We start from the raw sequence: 16,880 nt of genomic DNA on the forward strand, positions 1-16,880 counted from the left end.
CAAGATTCCCTCCTACCAAAAGTAAAGTATCTAGAGGTAGATCTTCTATCATCTTTTGAACCTGCCCAATCTGCATTAGTGTACCCTTCTACTTTTAAGTTTCCATAATTTGAGAACAAAATTCCTTTTCCAGGAGTGGACTTTAAATATTTCAAAATCCTCTCAACAACATCCATATGAAGCTTTCGTGGGTCATGCATAAATTGGCTAACAACATTCACTGCATAGGTAATATCTGGACGTGTATGAGACATAAATTAATTTTCCTACCAGTCTTTGGTATCTCCCTTTGTCTATGTTTGCTGAATTTGAGCATTGAAAGAGTTTATGATTCTATTCAATTGGTGTATCAACTGGTTTACTCCTAAGCAATCTAGTTTTTGATAGTAAATCAATAGTATATTTTCTTTGACATAGAAAAATACCATGTTTTGATCTAGCTTCTTCAATACCCAAAAAATATTTGAGGTTTCCAAGTTGTTTCATCTTAAATTCAGATGTAAGGTATTGTTGTAAACTAGAAATCTCATCTTGGTCATTTCCTGTAATAATCATGTCATCTACATATATAATCAAAGCTGTAATTCTTCCTTTTCCTCTCTTCAAAAATAAGGTGTGATCAGAGTTACTAGCTCTATAGCCAAAAGCCTTCATAGACTTGGTAAACCTTCCAAACTATGCTCTTGGGGATTGTTTTAATCCATATAGAGCCTTCTTTAATTTGCAAACCTTCATTCCAATTGAATCTGTCATACCTGGTGGAGAATCCATATAAATTTCTTCTGAAATTTCTCCATGTAGGAAAGCATTTTTCACATCAAATTGTAGAAGAGGCCAATCTTGATTTGCTGCTAGTGATAGAAGTATTCTCACAGTATTAAGCTTGGCTACTGGTGCGAACGTTTCTTGGTAATTTACACCATAAGATTGAGTGTAACCTTTAGCCACAAGTCGTGCTTTATACCTTTCAATAGTTCCATCAACTCTATGCTTAATTGTAAATACCCATTTGCAACCCACAATCCTCAAATTATCTTCTAAATAATCCAATATCTTCAAGATATATTTGTTTGTTGTGGATCTAAAAAGATTCAAGAAGATCTTGTCATATTTAAAAAGAGTTGGTAGTTATTATCTTTTGATATTTTATGATATAATTAAATAAGATAATTATTTAAAAATATCAAATAAAATATCTAAAGATATATTTTTCCTAAATTATCTTCTATCATAAAGATAAAGAAAACCACAAGGTCCAATTTTTTGTTGCTCTCTTCTTGGCTTAGCCAAACTTCTTCACTTTTTCAAGCTTTTTTTGTCATCTTCATGCAATGCTTGGCTTGGACTTTTGTGATTTGGATAATTTCTTATGCTTGGATTTATCTTTAAGGTGTCATGAAGCTTTAAGCAATTTATTTCCACACCTCCATGAGCTCAACTTAGCTGCAGTTGCACTAACACACCTCAAAATATCCAAAGAACATTTATGCAAATAAAAAACTATTTTTAACATGTTTTTCTATCTCATGCTCAATAAACCCAATTATAGGAAATCCCAATGAACAAAATTCAATAAAAAAAATCTATAATTAAACATTAAATGAGGGCAATGCAAGAACAGTCAGTGACCACTGCCTGATTGACGTTCGACGACATTGTAGGAGTGCCCAACGGTGCACCAAAAGCTTGAAATTCCTATGAGTTTTGATTGAGCAAATTGACTCTTCTTGAGCTATTCTCCATTTAATAAATTCTATAAAATTATAATATAATTCTATCTTAGCTGAAGAAGTACCAATTTAAATCAATCAAAGGTCCCAAAGAGAAGTTCTCATAAACAAAACAAAAACCAAGGTTTTAAAGAGCAAAACACACCCTTTGATACCAATTGAATCAAACTCACATATCTTTAAAGCAATTCTACAACACTAAACATATTACACAATCATCACTATCAATTTATAAGCACAATTAATTAATTGTCCAATCAGCTAAATCATTTCATTCATCAATTTCAACCCTTCCCAAATTAGATTTATACTACCATTAGATTGGTAGATTGGTGAACATGATAAATGTGAGTCTCAATAGGTAATCTTGTTACATTTCAAAACTCCAAACTGGTTATACAAGCACAAAATATACTCATTGAAATCAATTGAGCCATTATACAAGCAAAAACTCATCATGTTTTTATTATGTTTATTTTTTTATCTTTTATTAATATTTTTATTATTATTTTTTAAAATAATTAAGGGTTTATTAAATAATTTTAGAAAGAGCTAAGTATTTTATCTTTTATCAGATAATTAAGATTTTATTAGATAATAAAGGTTTTATTTAATAAATTGGAAAAGATAAGTATTTGATTTATAGTTTGCAGATGAGTGGAAATATTATAGATTTTTAAAGTTATCAACATAATCAATTATTAATAGAGTTGTTTACTATAATTACAAATTCAAGTACAAATTTAAAGCCCAATACATTATTTTGAAAGTCTTTAAATAGAAGGCTCTACAAAGTTGAAAATTAACCCCCTTTCTTAGGATCCTCTTCTTTTGGGGGAGAGAGGGAACTTAATTCTTTGGTGGAAACACATTATGGAGGCAGGAGACATTCATAATTATTATTTTTCTAGTGTTCAGAATGTATAGGAGTAACTAACTCTCTTATTCATGGGGTTGGATGTAATATATCTTAACTCTATGATTTTTGCTATTCAATCTATTTCTTTTCCATTACTCTATGTTCTATTATTGTTCTTAACTGCATGAATTAATTGATTGCATATTTGTGGATATTTGATCATTGGACACGATATTAGAATCTAGACTATGATAGAATAACTAATTGATTGTGCATCTAGACAAAAATTTCATTACTTGTCATTCTTAACATCCAAACTTAGTGCTTAATGCGAACTATTAATAAAAAAAGATCTAAGACATTAGGATTTTTATTAATAAGTTTAGATTTGTCACTAAGACATTAGGATTTGTTAAATAATTATGTGAATGCTAGAGTAAAGATTAGAAGTATATTATTTGTTTTCACATTGAATTGGAACATGAAATTCATCCTTGGTTAAGTCTCTATTGCATTTGTTAATTTTATCATTTAATTGCTTTGTGGAAAATGATATATGGAATTATCCACTTTATTACTTGTACGATTTGATACATTTGTCAAGTTTGTAACAAGTTTTTGGCGCCGTTATTGGACACTTGCATTTTATTTAGTCAATTGTGTTTAATTTACCAATTTTGGTTTAAATTATTTATATATTTTTCTTTCTGTTTTTATTTCTATTTTAATTTTTATATATATATATAAATTAACTGTTACTATTAACCCATCCCTTCTAGTATTTCCCTATTTTGTATACGTGCGAGGTAGGAAAAGAGCACACCAAAAACACCAACCAAGCATAATAATAACATGCATCGAGCTAAAAGATGTTAAACAAGTGCTTGTTGGGAGACAACCTAGTATTTTCTAAATTTTTAATTTTTTTATGTTTTTTTATTTAAATTTTATTTTTCAGCATCATTCGTTGGGCTATCCTGCTCCTAGCGAATTTAAGTTACTATATTTCCACTTGTTTGGCTACTCTACTCGCACAACTAGTGGTCACAATTTTTTTTACAAACAAACAAATTATTAAAAATGATGTTTTTACTTCTATTTTTCCTTTTATTATTTAATTTTAATTTTATTCATTATTTTCTTGTTTGGTAGTGTTTTAATTTGTGTCCCAATGTGCTTAATTATTAAATTGTTTCTAAACTTGATCTAGCCATGTATTCAAATTTTATGAATTAAATGTTTGGATGGTCACACGAGTTTAGAATATATTTGAGCAATGATTTTCTTGTCTCATAATTGTGCATATAGTTGAGATAACTTGTGGTATACATTGATTTTGAGATAGTTTGGTATGTTTTTATTTAGTCAGTCCTTGTTCAGTGTGAGAGTATTACCAGATTTTTTTTTTTATATTTGAGTGTAGAAACATTTGAGTGTTAAGAGTATATGAGTGTTGTGAGCTTTAGAGTAAAGAGTTGTGAGGAAAACAATTATTGCCATGAAATTGATTTTTGTTTGATTCTTATTAATATAATCACATAAATGGTTATAAGTGAAGATAAAGGTAATTGTTTTTTATTTATATGTTTAAAGTTACTTGGCCAAATAACTGACCCTGATATGTGTTAATCATATGTTGTTACCCTTTTTTAGCCTAATTGTTTCATTTTTTACCCTTAGACTTTAGAGAAAAAATATCTTGTTCCACACCTTAGCCAAGAAAAACATGTTAATGTTAAGTAAAATAAAGGTATGAGATCAAATAAGTTTGGGGTAGCTTATAAACTCCCTATTGTTTCATTTTTTACCCTTGGCATTTAGAGAAAAAATATCTTGTCCCACACCTTAGCTAAGGATAACATGTTAATGTTAAGTAAAATAATCATATGTTGTTAACCTTTTTTAGTCTAATTGTTTCATTTTTTTACCCTTAGCCTTTAGAGAAAAAATATAGTGTCCCACACCTTAGCTAAGGAGAACATGTTAATGTTAAGTAAAATAAAGGTATAAACACCCTACCTGAAAAAATATATATATCAAAATAAAAAAGAGAAAAAAGGAAACAAATTTTCATGTGATAAAAATATGTTGTGTAATGAGAGGCATATGAAAATTTTTGAAAACATTATTTTGTACAGAATACCAAGATACCATGAATTATTTACATTTTGTCGTTCTTTTCGGCTTAGCGGTGTTTTTGAATTTCTGAAATATTTCTTCTAGCCAAGTCTCATTACAAGCTATGAAAGTCCTTTTGGTCTAACTAGTTTTGTGAATTGTTAAATTAGATGATGCGCAAAAGTTAATAAAGTAATTTTATAACATGTTGATTATGAGTGATCATTGATAAACATAGGTGTGCAGAGTGAAACACTAATTTTTTGTGAGCTTTTTGATTCAATAGTGTGATTATTATCTCTTATACTATTATTAGGATTGAAGTGATTATATAGAATCATGTCATTCTATCTTAAGTTTCAAAGGCATAAGTGAGATTCTCTTCTGTTGCATGATTATGATTGATTGAGAAGTCATTTGCTCTTATCGTAGTCTGATGGATTCACCTGAGTTTTTCTTATTAATAATTTTATCTTTCACGAGGATATGAAAAATTTTAAAGTTTGAGGTATTTTCATAATGGACATTATCGTGTTTTTGTTATATTTATTTTTTATCTTTTATTAGTATTTGTATTATTATCTTTTTAAATAATTAGGAATTTATTAAATAATGTGAGAAAGATAAGTATTTTATCTTTTATTAGATAATTAAGATTTTATTAGATAATTTTGGAAAAGATAAGTATTTTATATTTTATTAGACAATAAAGGTTTTATTTTTAATAAATTGAAAAAATAAGTATTTGGTTTATATTTAAGTGGAAATATCAAAAATTTAAGAAGTTATCAACATAATCCATTATTAATAGAGTGAGTTACTTTAATTACAAATTCAAGTACAAAGTCCACTCCATTTCTAAAAGTCTTGAAATAGAAGACTTTACAGAGTTAAAAATTAATCCCCTCTTTGGGAACCTCCCCTTTTGAGGGAGAAAGGGAACTTAATTCTTTGGTGGAGAGACTTGAGGCATTCATCATTCTTATTTTTCTAGTGTTCAGAATATACAGGAGTAACTAACTCCCTTATTCACGGGAGTTAGACATAAGGTATCTTAACTTTTTTGTGATTTTTGTTATTCAATATATATTTCATTTCCATTACTTTTGTTTTCTATTCTTGTTTTTAACTGCATGAATTGATTAATTGCATATTTTTGGGTATCTGATCATTGGACACGATATTAGAACCTGGACTAGGATAGAAAAGTATTTATTAATAAAACAAATCTAAGACATTAGGGTTTTTATTATTAAGTTTAGACTTATCTCTAAGACATTATGACTTTTTAAATAGTGATGTGAATGCTAGAGTAAAGATTAAGAGTATATTGTTTGTTGTTCACATTGAATTGGAAGATGAAATCTAACCCCGGTGAAGTCTCTACTACATTTGTTAATTTCATTATTTAATTACTTTCTATAACTTAGAATTTATCTTTTTAATAATTTATTCTTTTATTATTTTAAATTGTTTAGCCTAAATTAGTAAATAATCATAGTTTTTCTAAACAATGCGAGTCTCTGTGGGAAACGATATCTGGACTTATCCACTTTATTACTTGTACGATTTGGTACACTTGCCAAGTTTGTAACATATACGAATCCTTGGAATAAACTTCCCATCAAAACCCTAATTACATATATTATTTGTATTTAAATTCATCAATTCAACTAGTTCACTAATTCTCAACACCAAGCAAACAAAATCACTTCATGCATCAATTCTCATTCATAAATCAGAAATTTAAGTACAATCTCTTTCAACAATATAATAAACTTTTAAATAACTAACTTCCCTGACCTAATTTATGAGCACAAACACAATCTCCTTTGTCTCTAAGCACATTTATCACAAAGAAAGGCATTATTTGCACACGTAGAACTAAGATCAATGATATGATCATACCCAAACAATCTTAATTGAACATACATTCATCAAAAACTCCTAGACTAGACACATGTAACCCCAAGAACCCCGTCAGGCAATAACCTAAGCCCAAATGTCTCTAAAATGGCAAAAAAAAAAAAACTTATTGTGTTCAAGATTCTGATCGGGTAGGGTTAATGTAGATCTTGATGCCATGAGTTCTATAACTTACTCCGATCTTCAAACATGTGAAGGATGAATTTAGAGAACTAGATATAATATAAAGGTGAAGTTTAGAGAGATAATGATTTTTGTAAAATAAATTTATGTTAATAGAAAACTTATTTTTAGTTTCAACCTTATATTTTTAAAATATTTTAATATCATTTTTTAAAAACCACCACTAGTCTTGGATTATTTTCTAGGTTTTCAAAAAAAAACTAATAATAAATATAATTATTTTTGTGTAAATATTATTGTTTTACCTATTCAATAATGTGATTTGTTTCTTCTCACATCTTATCAACATTTCGTTTAGTATGAACCAATAATCAATATATAGTGTTTGCATGAATTATAGTTCAATAATGAGATGATAATATGATATTGACAGATAATAACATTTTGGATATTTTATATTTTTATTATATCTTTAATTAAGAGATTGAGAAGTAAAAAAAAAATAAGAAATAAAGAAACGCCAAATCCAATTATTTATATGTTTCTTATGTTATAAGTCATCATAATTAGATAAAATATTATTATAATTGTACTAATACATAAATATATGTTTGTGTAAGTTGATGAACCAAATATTGAAAAAAGAATGATTTTAGTTCTGATTTTTGGATATTTATATTCTCTTTGAAATTGTCTTATAATTCTAAACTTAAACACTATAGTATACATTAAAATATAAGTTTCTAATCAAATAAAGGTACTACATAAAGGATGCGAAGTTTATTTAAAGATTGAATTAAATATAATCACATTACATTATTTAATAAATTGATGTCACCACTAACCCAATCACGACAACATAATTACAACAGATGGTGGTGTCACATTAGCTGAAGATAAGTGTGACTAATTTCAAGAAAACTCATAATATTAAAAAAAGAGAACACAATGCAAAGTTGATAATATATGTCTTTTCTAGAACACAACTTTTATTTTGAATGACATAAATTAAAGTTGGCTGGAACAAATTAATGAAAGGAGTTCTTATTTTATTGTATTCCTTCTTAATGTGTGACTGTGAATAAATGTTGATTAGAATGGTGGTGGCCAGAACAGTGAAACATGCAAAAGTCTGAAAGAAGTGTTTGAAAATGACGAAGTTACGCAGCCATGGGTGTGGGCGTTTTCAGGTAGCATGCATGCACCACCAGTTCTAACCTCCCCACTCCAATCACAAAAACTCTCAGTTTCTTCTTTATGAATATGCACACTCGAGAAAAAGAAAAAAAAACACGCAAACGTGTGATTCTTTGATATTTAGTACTTTGGTCAAAAAGGACTGTAAACCTTCCATCATGTACATAAAGTTTTTATTATATTTGGTAAATTTGTGTCATTAAAATATATATTTTTTTAAATATTCGTGTCGTGGGAAGATATTGACCGAGGGAGTTTAGTTTTTGCGGGTTAAGACTTTGATTTTTCTGAGTGATTTAAATTTGACATTTCCACTTTAAGTAGATAATAAAGATAGGTACTACTAGAGATTGAGTTAAACTTTACGGAAGTAATGATAATGAAATATAATTTGATAACAAATACTGCTTATACATAGTTTTCAAAATTTTGACAACAAAATTTTTTATATTTTTCACAATTATATTATTTATAGAAATATAAAACATACATATCCGCACGTGTTTACTCTAATAATAGTAGTACTGATAATAAAATAACTCTTAATGATTTTTCTTGTGTTTTTAATTTAGATAAACTGTTGAAAGGAAAATGAGAAAAAAAAATTATATTGACGTAGATCATTGTCAAATTAAATTAAACATAAATGACAGCATAAAGTAATAGTAAGATTTGTATTATTATTTACATATGATTGTATAAGAATTATGTAGATATCATTAGGAGATATTCTATATGTCTCTCTCACATGACTTCATAACATAATGTTTTTCTAAGATAACTCAGAAAGTATTAAAAATTTTTGACAAAACTTTAAATAACATCTTCACGAGCTTGAAAACATTTATGCTTAATATAAGTTTTAGATTAATATAATTTAGCTTATAAGAAAAAAAGAGTCTAAAAAGACTGATATATGTATGTTTGACTTTGGTTTCAAACTTTTGCGGTAAGGGTCAGACAATCCTTTGACTTTAAAATAAAAATAAATAATTTCTTAAATGAACTATGTTCATTCATACCTAACAGCTGAAGTAAAGAAAGATGCTCCTGTGCTCTGTTTATGTTGTCATTCACATGTTAAAATTAACTTATCTTTTCACATGTGTTTTTAATTTAAATTCAACCACTAATAATAATGCACGGACCATATTTATAAGCTGAACTTCCAAAAAGAAAACAAAAAAGAACCGTGTTTTTCAATCTGAATACAATTAACATATATCCTTAGGGTGTAACATTAATATGCCCAAACACACATTGAGTATGTTCAATGCATCTTCTATGTTGTTTCTTGAAACTTCAACTTTTAATCCTCTAACTAAAAATCTTGAGGATCGGTAGGTAGGATTCATAGATTTTTCTAGCTTCTAATTATGTCAGTAGTGTACTATTTTTTAGTATAATGGTGTATTGATTATCTTTATATGAAACAGGTTCATAAATAATAATTTTTTAAAAATAAGTAAAAAGCACTTTTATAACTTTTTAATATTATTTTAACATGAAGAATTGAAGGAAAAAGAAAAGGGTGAGACTTGAAACCGACAAATCCAGCCATATGATCCGAAGGGAGGACACGTCACTAAATTGGTGAAAGGTTCAATGATTGCAATAGTCATAATCTGAGGAGTGAAACGCAAAATAATTAAAAAAACTTTTAAGAAGACAGGAGTTGCGTGATCTTCCTTCATTTTGCTTACACCGTGTTTGGCAGCAAACACATAATACAGCAATAAACTTTCCGTAATTTTGATAAGAAGAGGAAAACTAAAGCTTGAGAGTTTTGAGTTCCATTTGGAGAACATAAGACCACGTTTGGGTTCCTCTCCAATAACCTTTTTTGTCTTCATTGGTGGTCCACATAGCGCACTACAACCCTCACAACAATCCTCCCCCACACGTACACAAATTCACCTCATGCCCAAATCCTTCACACACCCCATTATATAAACCAATCTTATTCACCCATTCTTCACACACACCAAAACATAAATTTTTACTACAATATCATCATCATCATGGGTAGTGTAGATCACGAGAGTGTTCAGCAGCAGCAGGTAGAAGTTCCTCCGCACCAACCCTTCTTCAAGTCTCTAAAAATGACCTTGAAGGAGACCTTCTTCCCAGATGATCCTTTGAGACAGTTCAAGAACAAACCACCCTCCAAGAAGTTGATGCTTGGTATTCAGTATTTCTTCCCCATCTTCCAATGGGCACCCAAATACACCTTCAACTTCTTCAAAGCTGATCTCATAGCTGGCATCACCATAGCTAGCTTGGCCATTCCCCAAGGCATCAGCTATGCCAAGCTCGCCAACCTCCCTCCTATCCTCGGACTATGTCTCTTCTTCATTCTCTTCATCTTCTCGTATATTCATTCTCTTTCAAACCTATGACAAACAAAAACTAAATGGACCATGCTTTTCTCTCTCTGCAGATTCAAGCTTTATACCACCTTTGATTTATGCCATGATGGGAAGCTCCAGGGATTTGGCGGTGGGGACGGTGGCGGTTGGATCGCTTCTCATGGGTTCCATGTTGAGTGATGTGGTTAATCCCAATGAAGACCCAATCCTTTACCTGCACCTTGCTTTCACTGCTACATTATTTGCTGGAATTTTTCAGGCTGCTTTGGGTTTGTTTAGGTACAATCTTAATTCTTTCAAACTCAAATTTAATGCTACTCACCTTTTCAAATATTAAATAATGAATATTTTTTAATGTGTACTGTATCTCCTGTCTTAACCCTTGCTTCGGTTTTCTTTAATACAAAATATAAATAAATAAAAAATGTAAAATACAAAAATATTATAATAGAAGCAATAAGTATCTTATCAATGAGATTAACGCATGTTATCTACTCTTATATCAAATTTCAGGAGTAAGTTTATGCAACATATTACTACTAACATGTTACATAGAAATCAAAGTAAATTCAAGAACAATGGGATATTGCTTTTGTGAAATAGTGACGTTATAATTAATAAGGACAATACATGCATGGTGGTTGCAGGTTGGGGTTGATAGTTGATTTTCTGTCACATGCAACCATAGTAGGGTTCATGGGTGGAGCAGCTACAGTGGTTTGTCTGCAGCAACTAAAATCGATTCTTGGTCTTGTGCATTTCACCCATGGAGCTGATATCATATCAGTGATGCGCTCTGTTTTCACCCAAACTCATGAGGTAAGCAATTTTTATACTGAAACACTCCACTGAATTTAGCTACCTCACCTCACCTACCAGCTTCAAAATTATAGTAATATAATTGCATGTGAAAAGCTCACTTATGTTTCCTTCACGCAATTATTTTTTTGACCCAACTCAAATTAATTGTAAGTTTGTCTTCCTTTTTTATTTATTGCAGTGGAGGTGGGAAAGTTCTGTGTTAGGATTTGTCTTCATCTTCTTCCTCCTTATCACTAGATACTTTGTAAGTATACCTAATCCATATTCTTTTGCACAAAATGTCTAATATATTATCCAAAAATATAAAGTTGTTTATTAACTTGATATACAATTTAAGAGATTCATGTTACGTATCTTTTACTCTCTTTTCTGAACAAAGAAAAATAAGCACATAGCCAGATGATATGTTCATATGTCCTTCTATCACTTATTTTCTTGTATGTATGCCAGTTATGGTTATATCAAAATCAACCTAATTAACTGAAACGTATTTTCAGTCCTAACCTAACCCAGCTACTTTATTATCTTTTGACCCAAATAAAACCTAGCAAATTTTCTCAACAACAAAAGTTTGACATCATATAATATAAATTGATGTTTAGATTATTTTTACTTAAATTAGTTCAAGTCTCTAGCGGTAATGAATAGCAGAAAAAATGTGATTATCAGTTAATAAAAAAAAATTGATAGTGATTACAGTTTGTGATTTCATGCAGAGCAAAAAACAACCAAGGTTTTTTTGGGTGTCAGCAATGGCGCCGTTAACATCGGTTATATTGGGAAGTGTGTTAGTTTATTTCACTCATGCTGAGAAGCACGGAGTTGAAGTGGTGAGTGTTATTTTTATCTCATCTATTTCATGCAAATATCAAGCATTACAACCTAAATTTTGTTGTGCAAAACTAAGAAAATCTTGTTCTTTTTCCAAAACTACTGATAAAGAAGGTACAAAAGTGAGTCTTGTATCACAGTCAGTGTGTTACGAGTTTGAAAATTACTGATTAAACTTATTTATCATTATTCAGATTTTCTTTAGAACCATGATTGGATCAAATATATTTTTGTAGATAAAACGTGATTTCCAGAGTTTTTTTCTGTAACAACCAAACACTATTGGGTCCTACCTAGCATCCATAATCATGAACTTTCTGTTCTGGTTGGAGCAGTGGAGGAATCATTTATAAGCAAGGGTACAAGGTTGACACTGTTGATGTTTGTCAGATGCATGGATAATGTATTTAACCTAATTATACAGATGTTTACAAAAGTTACTATTATTACTATGAGTATTATAGATGAAACATGTAGTTTCCTGCAGTGGAAATTTGGTAATATTGGTGTGAAGAAAAGGATAGGTATCTGATATAGTAATGTTTTTTTGTGAATTGTGAAATGGAATCAGATAGGAGAATTGAAGAAGGGTTTAAATCCAGCATCAGTAACAAAGCTGGTTTTTGTGTCACCTTATATGACCACAGCTGTGAAAACTGGCATTGTTGTTGGCATCATATCACTAGCAGTGAGTACCTTTCAAACTCTATTACTTTGTCGGAATGCATGCCTAATATGCTTTTCATACACGCAATCCAAAATGCCTAATCACCATAAAAAAGACAAAATACAACTATAAAAGCTCACATTTTTCTAAATAATTAAGAGAAAAAGAAACATAGCACTATCATCATTAGTGACGTTTCTGTTTTTAGCTACTGGTATGGTCTTCTTTGATTTTACTGTGAATGGATACTCAAAACATGGTTGTGCCTTGGGTAAAATGAAAAAAAAAAAAAAAACGTTGGATCGAAAAATCTTGTTATAGAGTGATGATAACATGCAAGTGAGATATTCATCTATTTTACTTCTACAAATAACACTGTTTTAAAATGTAAGCATAGAATGAAAATCTATCCATATTGTATTTCGTAGTAGCTATTATGCTGCCTTATAACAAAAGGTTAGGTGGGGTTGGAATTCTCTTGTTAATATTGAAGATTAGAGTTGAAAATTTTTAAAATCAAACCTTTGCACACTACTCGGAAATAACTTATTTATTTTCAAAGAATTTGTATGTTATTTTTTTCATGATAGAAATTTAGAAACATAGTATCTAAATGTGATAAAGTGCCTGAAAATTAAAGAATCCAAATTGATTAATTTTTTACATATTGATTTGGACCTTTTTTTTCCCTTAAATTCCTCTTAACCCAGTTAGATCTAAAACTCGGTTCTAGAGTTTGATATAAGGCAAGAGACTAAGTACTCATATTGAAAGATTAAAGTCACAAGAGACACCCTAAAAGCTTATAGCTTATTACAAAAGATATTCTTTATTTTCATCCTACATTTTAACCATTTGAGACTTTTGGAAGATTTTTTCGTAAAAATTTCTAAAGGAAAATAAAAAAGATTAATTAAGTTCAAATTAGAATAGGTATAAATTCATTTATAAAAAAAAAATATTTAGTTTAATTTTTTTTAACATACAATTAACACAAAGTTTTCTCATAGGTTTTCCAAATTTTTTATTTTTCTTTGTGTATTAGTTAATTTCAATTTATAAAAAATCATTTTTAATTTTTCTTGCGAGAAGTCAATATGGAAAACACATCTAACTAGAGATTAAACCACATCTGAATTCCTACTTTACCTATTTTCCCATTGAAAAGGAAATGAATCTCATAATCCAACACAAAATCCTACAACTGCTATCCTTGTTAGTTTAGATTTCAACAAGATCTTGATGTTGAGTTTGATGATATATATTGTTCAGGAAGGAATAGCAGTGGGAAGAAGCTTTGCAATGTATAAAAATTACAATATTGATGGCAACAAAGAGATGATAGCTATTGGTACCATGAACATAGTTGGTTCTTTCACCTCTTGCTACCTCACAACAGGTAAATATTTTAACTGTTAAGCGTCAACATGAAATATTTACTCTATATATTCTTGTTTAGCCTTATTTCACGAACTCTCTGCCACAATTAAGAACAATGAATGAATTATTTCTTTTCTGCATCAATTGCTGACTTTTGGTTAAAAAAATGAATTTGTTTCAGGGCCATTTTCACGCTCAGCGGTGAACTATAATGCTGGATGCAAGACAGCAGCTTCCAACATTATAATGTCAATTGCAGTGATGTTAACATTGCTATTCCTCACACCCTTGTTCCATTACACTCCCCTGGTGGTGCTGTCAGCCATTATTGTATCTGCAATGCTTGGCCTCATAGATTATGAAGCAGCCATTCATCTGTGGAAGATTGACAAATTTGACTTTGTTGTGTGCATGAGTGCATACATTGGCGTGGTGTTTGGCAGTGTTGAAATTGGCTTAGTCATAGCTGTATGTATCAGTGTGGTGAATTTTGAATTACTCATTATAAGATTAATATAAAGATTTATGAACTTAATATGGGATTTCATGTGCATGTATATATGTTTTCAGGTTGCAATTTCTGTGCTTCGAGTACTGCTATTCATTGCAAGGCCAAGGACATTCGTTTTGGGAAATATTCCAAATTCTGGGATTTACAGAAATGTTGAACAATATCCAAATGCAAAACATGTTCCTGGAATCCTCATCCTAGAAATTGATGCACCCATTTACTTTGCCAATGCAGGCTATTTACGAGAAAGGTAATCTACCTGCAAATTTGGAGTGTTTTTCTCACATGCCAAAAACAAAGTATAGTAAATACTTACCACAAAACTTTGTTGTTTTGCATAGGATCACAAGGTGGATTGATGAAGAAGAAAACAGAATCAAAGCTACTGCAGAGACAAGTTTGCAGTATGTTATAATGGATATGAGTGGTGAGTGATGGACCTGGAAACTATGGTAGCTCACATTTGATTAATTATTAGTAAACGAAAAAACGTTCACCACAGATAATCTCAAACACGATGTTTTGATTGCACTATCGAACTTTTTCGAAATTACAAAATCTTGAGGTCTAATGTTGTGAATTTAATTATAGGACTGATAAAGAATGTGTTAACACTTTTTGTTTTAGAATTTTCAGTCTGAGTTGCAGTGTAATTTTATTGGCAGGTGTTGGAAACATCGATACAAGTGGAATAAGTATGCTCGAAGAGGTGAAGAAGATTACTGAGAGAAGAGAACTTCAAGTAATCTCTCTTTCCTGTTATCATCAATTACTTTTTTAATCATCAAAGAAATTATATATATTTTTTCTAACGTTCCATTCCTATGCATTCAGCTTGTATTGGTGAATCCTGGAAGCGAGGTGATGAAGAAACTGAACAAATCGAAGTTCCAAAATCATTTAGGACAGAGATGGATCTATCTAACTGTTGAAGAGGCCGTTGGAGCATGCAACTTCAATCTCCGTGCCAGAACGAATCTCAAGATTGATGAATCAGAGAATTGGGATAATGTTTGACTGTGAGGATATAAGCAAAAGAATATTCTCGAGAGCTGATTAATTTTCGTCTCAGTTATGTCACCACTGCAATATGTGGCATGAGAATATCCAAAATCATGCCGCAGAAGTTTTTAGAAACATAGGAAAATGAAAGATGCAGGAGTCTAGTTCTTAGTTAGAACAACTTAGGCCCTTTAATAATCATTTGTATCATGGTTTATAATTTATTCAAATGTAAAGTCATTTTCATGAGAATTGAAGAATCCTTTGGAAACGTCTTATAACTAGATAGAACAACCAATCAATTGGATTCATGTTCATCACGAGTTCTTTACCTTGAATCATTACAAACATAAACAAGTTTTGCTCTACGAAGCTCTGATAAGGTTTCCCTACTTCCAACACGGACACAAAGGTGCGGGTACGTTGCAGTATCCGACACATTAGTTTGACACGGTCAGAAGTGCTGGAGCTGACACGGTTCAACCTTTGACGCATGTGTCATAAAAAAACCATAAAACTTTATTTTAATAAAGAAAGAAAATAAAGATAAACAAAAGATAAATATAAAAACGTAAGAAACAAGTTGTGTTGTTTGAGTTTCCTCCTGAACGGCCCAAAAAAATCAGTTGGAGGAAGAAGGAAGAAACTTGCGCACAGTTGAAGGAAGAATGGAGAAACTTTCGGATAATTAGAAGAAAAAAAAAAGAATAGAGAAAAAGAAAAACGATTTGTCAGGAAGAAAGGTCTAAAAAAGAAGTTACTCTCTTTACATTGTATAATTTAATATTAATAATTTTATTACATTCTTTACGCCTATTAGGGCTCTGTTAATGGACACACCAGAGCAAACACAGTCCTACTCCAAGAAGCGTTGAAGCTGACAAAGTCCAACCTTTCGACACGTGTGTCATAACAAATCCAAGTACATTTATTTTAATAAAGAAAAAAAATAAAGATAAATATACAAACATAAATGAAGAAAGTTGAGCATAGTTAGAAGAACAAAGAAGAAGAGAGAAAAAAGAAGAAAGAAGGGTCTAGAAAAAGTATAAAAAGTTCCTCTCTTTTATAATTTAATAATGTAAATATATTTTTCCTGTTGGGTTGAGATGTAGGCAGAGAGACACAAATCTTCTATTATTGAGATGTATTAGGTAGCTCTAGAGTCCATCCTTCTTCCTATTCGTCAGATCGCAAGCCTTCTTCCTTACTTCAGTCGAGATGTTTTCTTCCAATGAAGGTGGTGTGACTTCGGTGAGAAAGTCTAAAACGACACTTTGACACACAAGTTAGTTACTAGTAGTAAATCAAGATATTGTTATAAATGAGATCATTGACTTATCTC

General features: G+C 30.3%; 1 protein-coding gene across 1 annotated transcript; it reads left to right on the forward strand.

Moving 5' to 3' along the window:
- The first annotated feature begins 9,927 nt into the window (after positions 1 to 9,927).
- On the forward strand, positions 9,928 to 15,806 carry LOC114192222 (sulfate transporter 3.1-like). The gene is made up of 12 exons (XM_028081865.2): positions 9,928 to 10,296; positions 10,394 to 10,601; positions 10,970 to 11,141; positions 11,323 to 11,388; positions 11,861 to 11,974; positions 12,547 to 12,663; positions 13,915 to 14,041; positions 14,204 to 14,490; positions 14,593 to 14,783; positions 14,875 to 14,960; positions 15,199 to 15,275; positions 15,368 to 15,806. Exons 1-12 carry the CDS (start codon positions 9,975 to 9,977, stop codon positions 15,548 to 15,550), a joined length of 1,950 nt encoding a protein of 649 aa, XP_027937666.1. The 5' UTR covers positions 9,928 to 9,974; the 3' UTR covers positions 15,551 to 15,806.
- Positions 15,807 to 16,880: the final 1,074 nt, after the last annotated feature.

This window comes from Vigna unguiculata, chromosome 7, assembly GCF_037176805.1.
Source record: "Vigna unguiculata cultivar grain cowpea cultivar isolate G323 ecotype 2 chromosome 7, ASM3717680v1, whole genome shotgun sequence".
NCBI lineage: Eukaryota > Viridiplantae > Streptophyta > Magnoliopsida > Fabales > Fabaceae > Vigna > Vigna unguiculata.

Excerpts from the sequence above, each read along its gene's own strand:
- LOC114192222 (XM_028081865.2), top strand. The coding sequence starts at position 9,975 with ATGGGTAGTGTAGATCACGAGAGTGTTCAGCAGCAGCAGGTAGAAGTT. Across the intron at positions 11,975-12,546 it reads AGAAGCACGGAGTTGAAGTG|ATAGGAGAATTGAAGAAGGG; the intron begins GTGAGTGTTATT and ends AAATGGAATCAG. Across the intron at positions 14,961-15,198 it reads TGTTATAATGGATATGAGTG|GTGTTGGAAACATCGATACA; the intron begins GTGAGTGATGGA and ends TTTTATTGGCAG.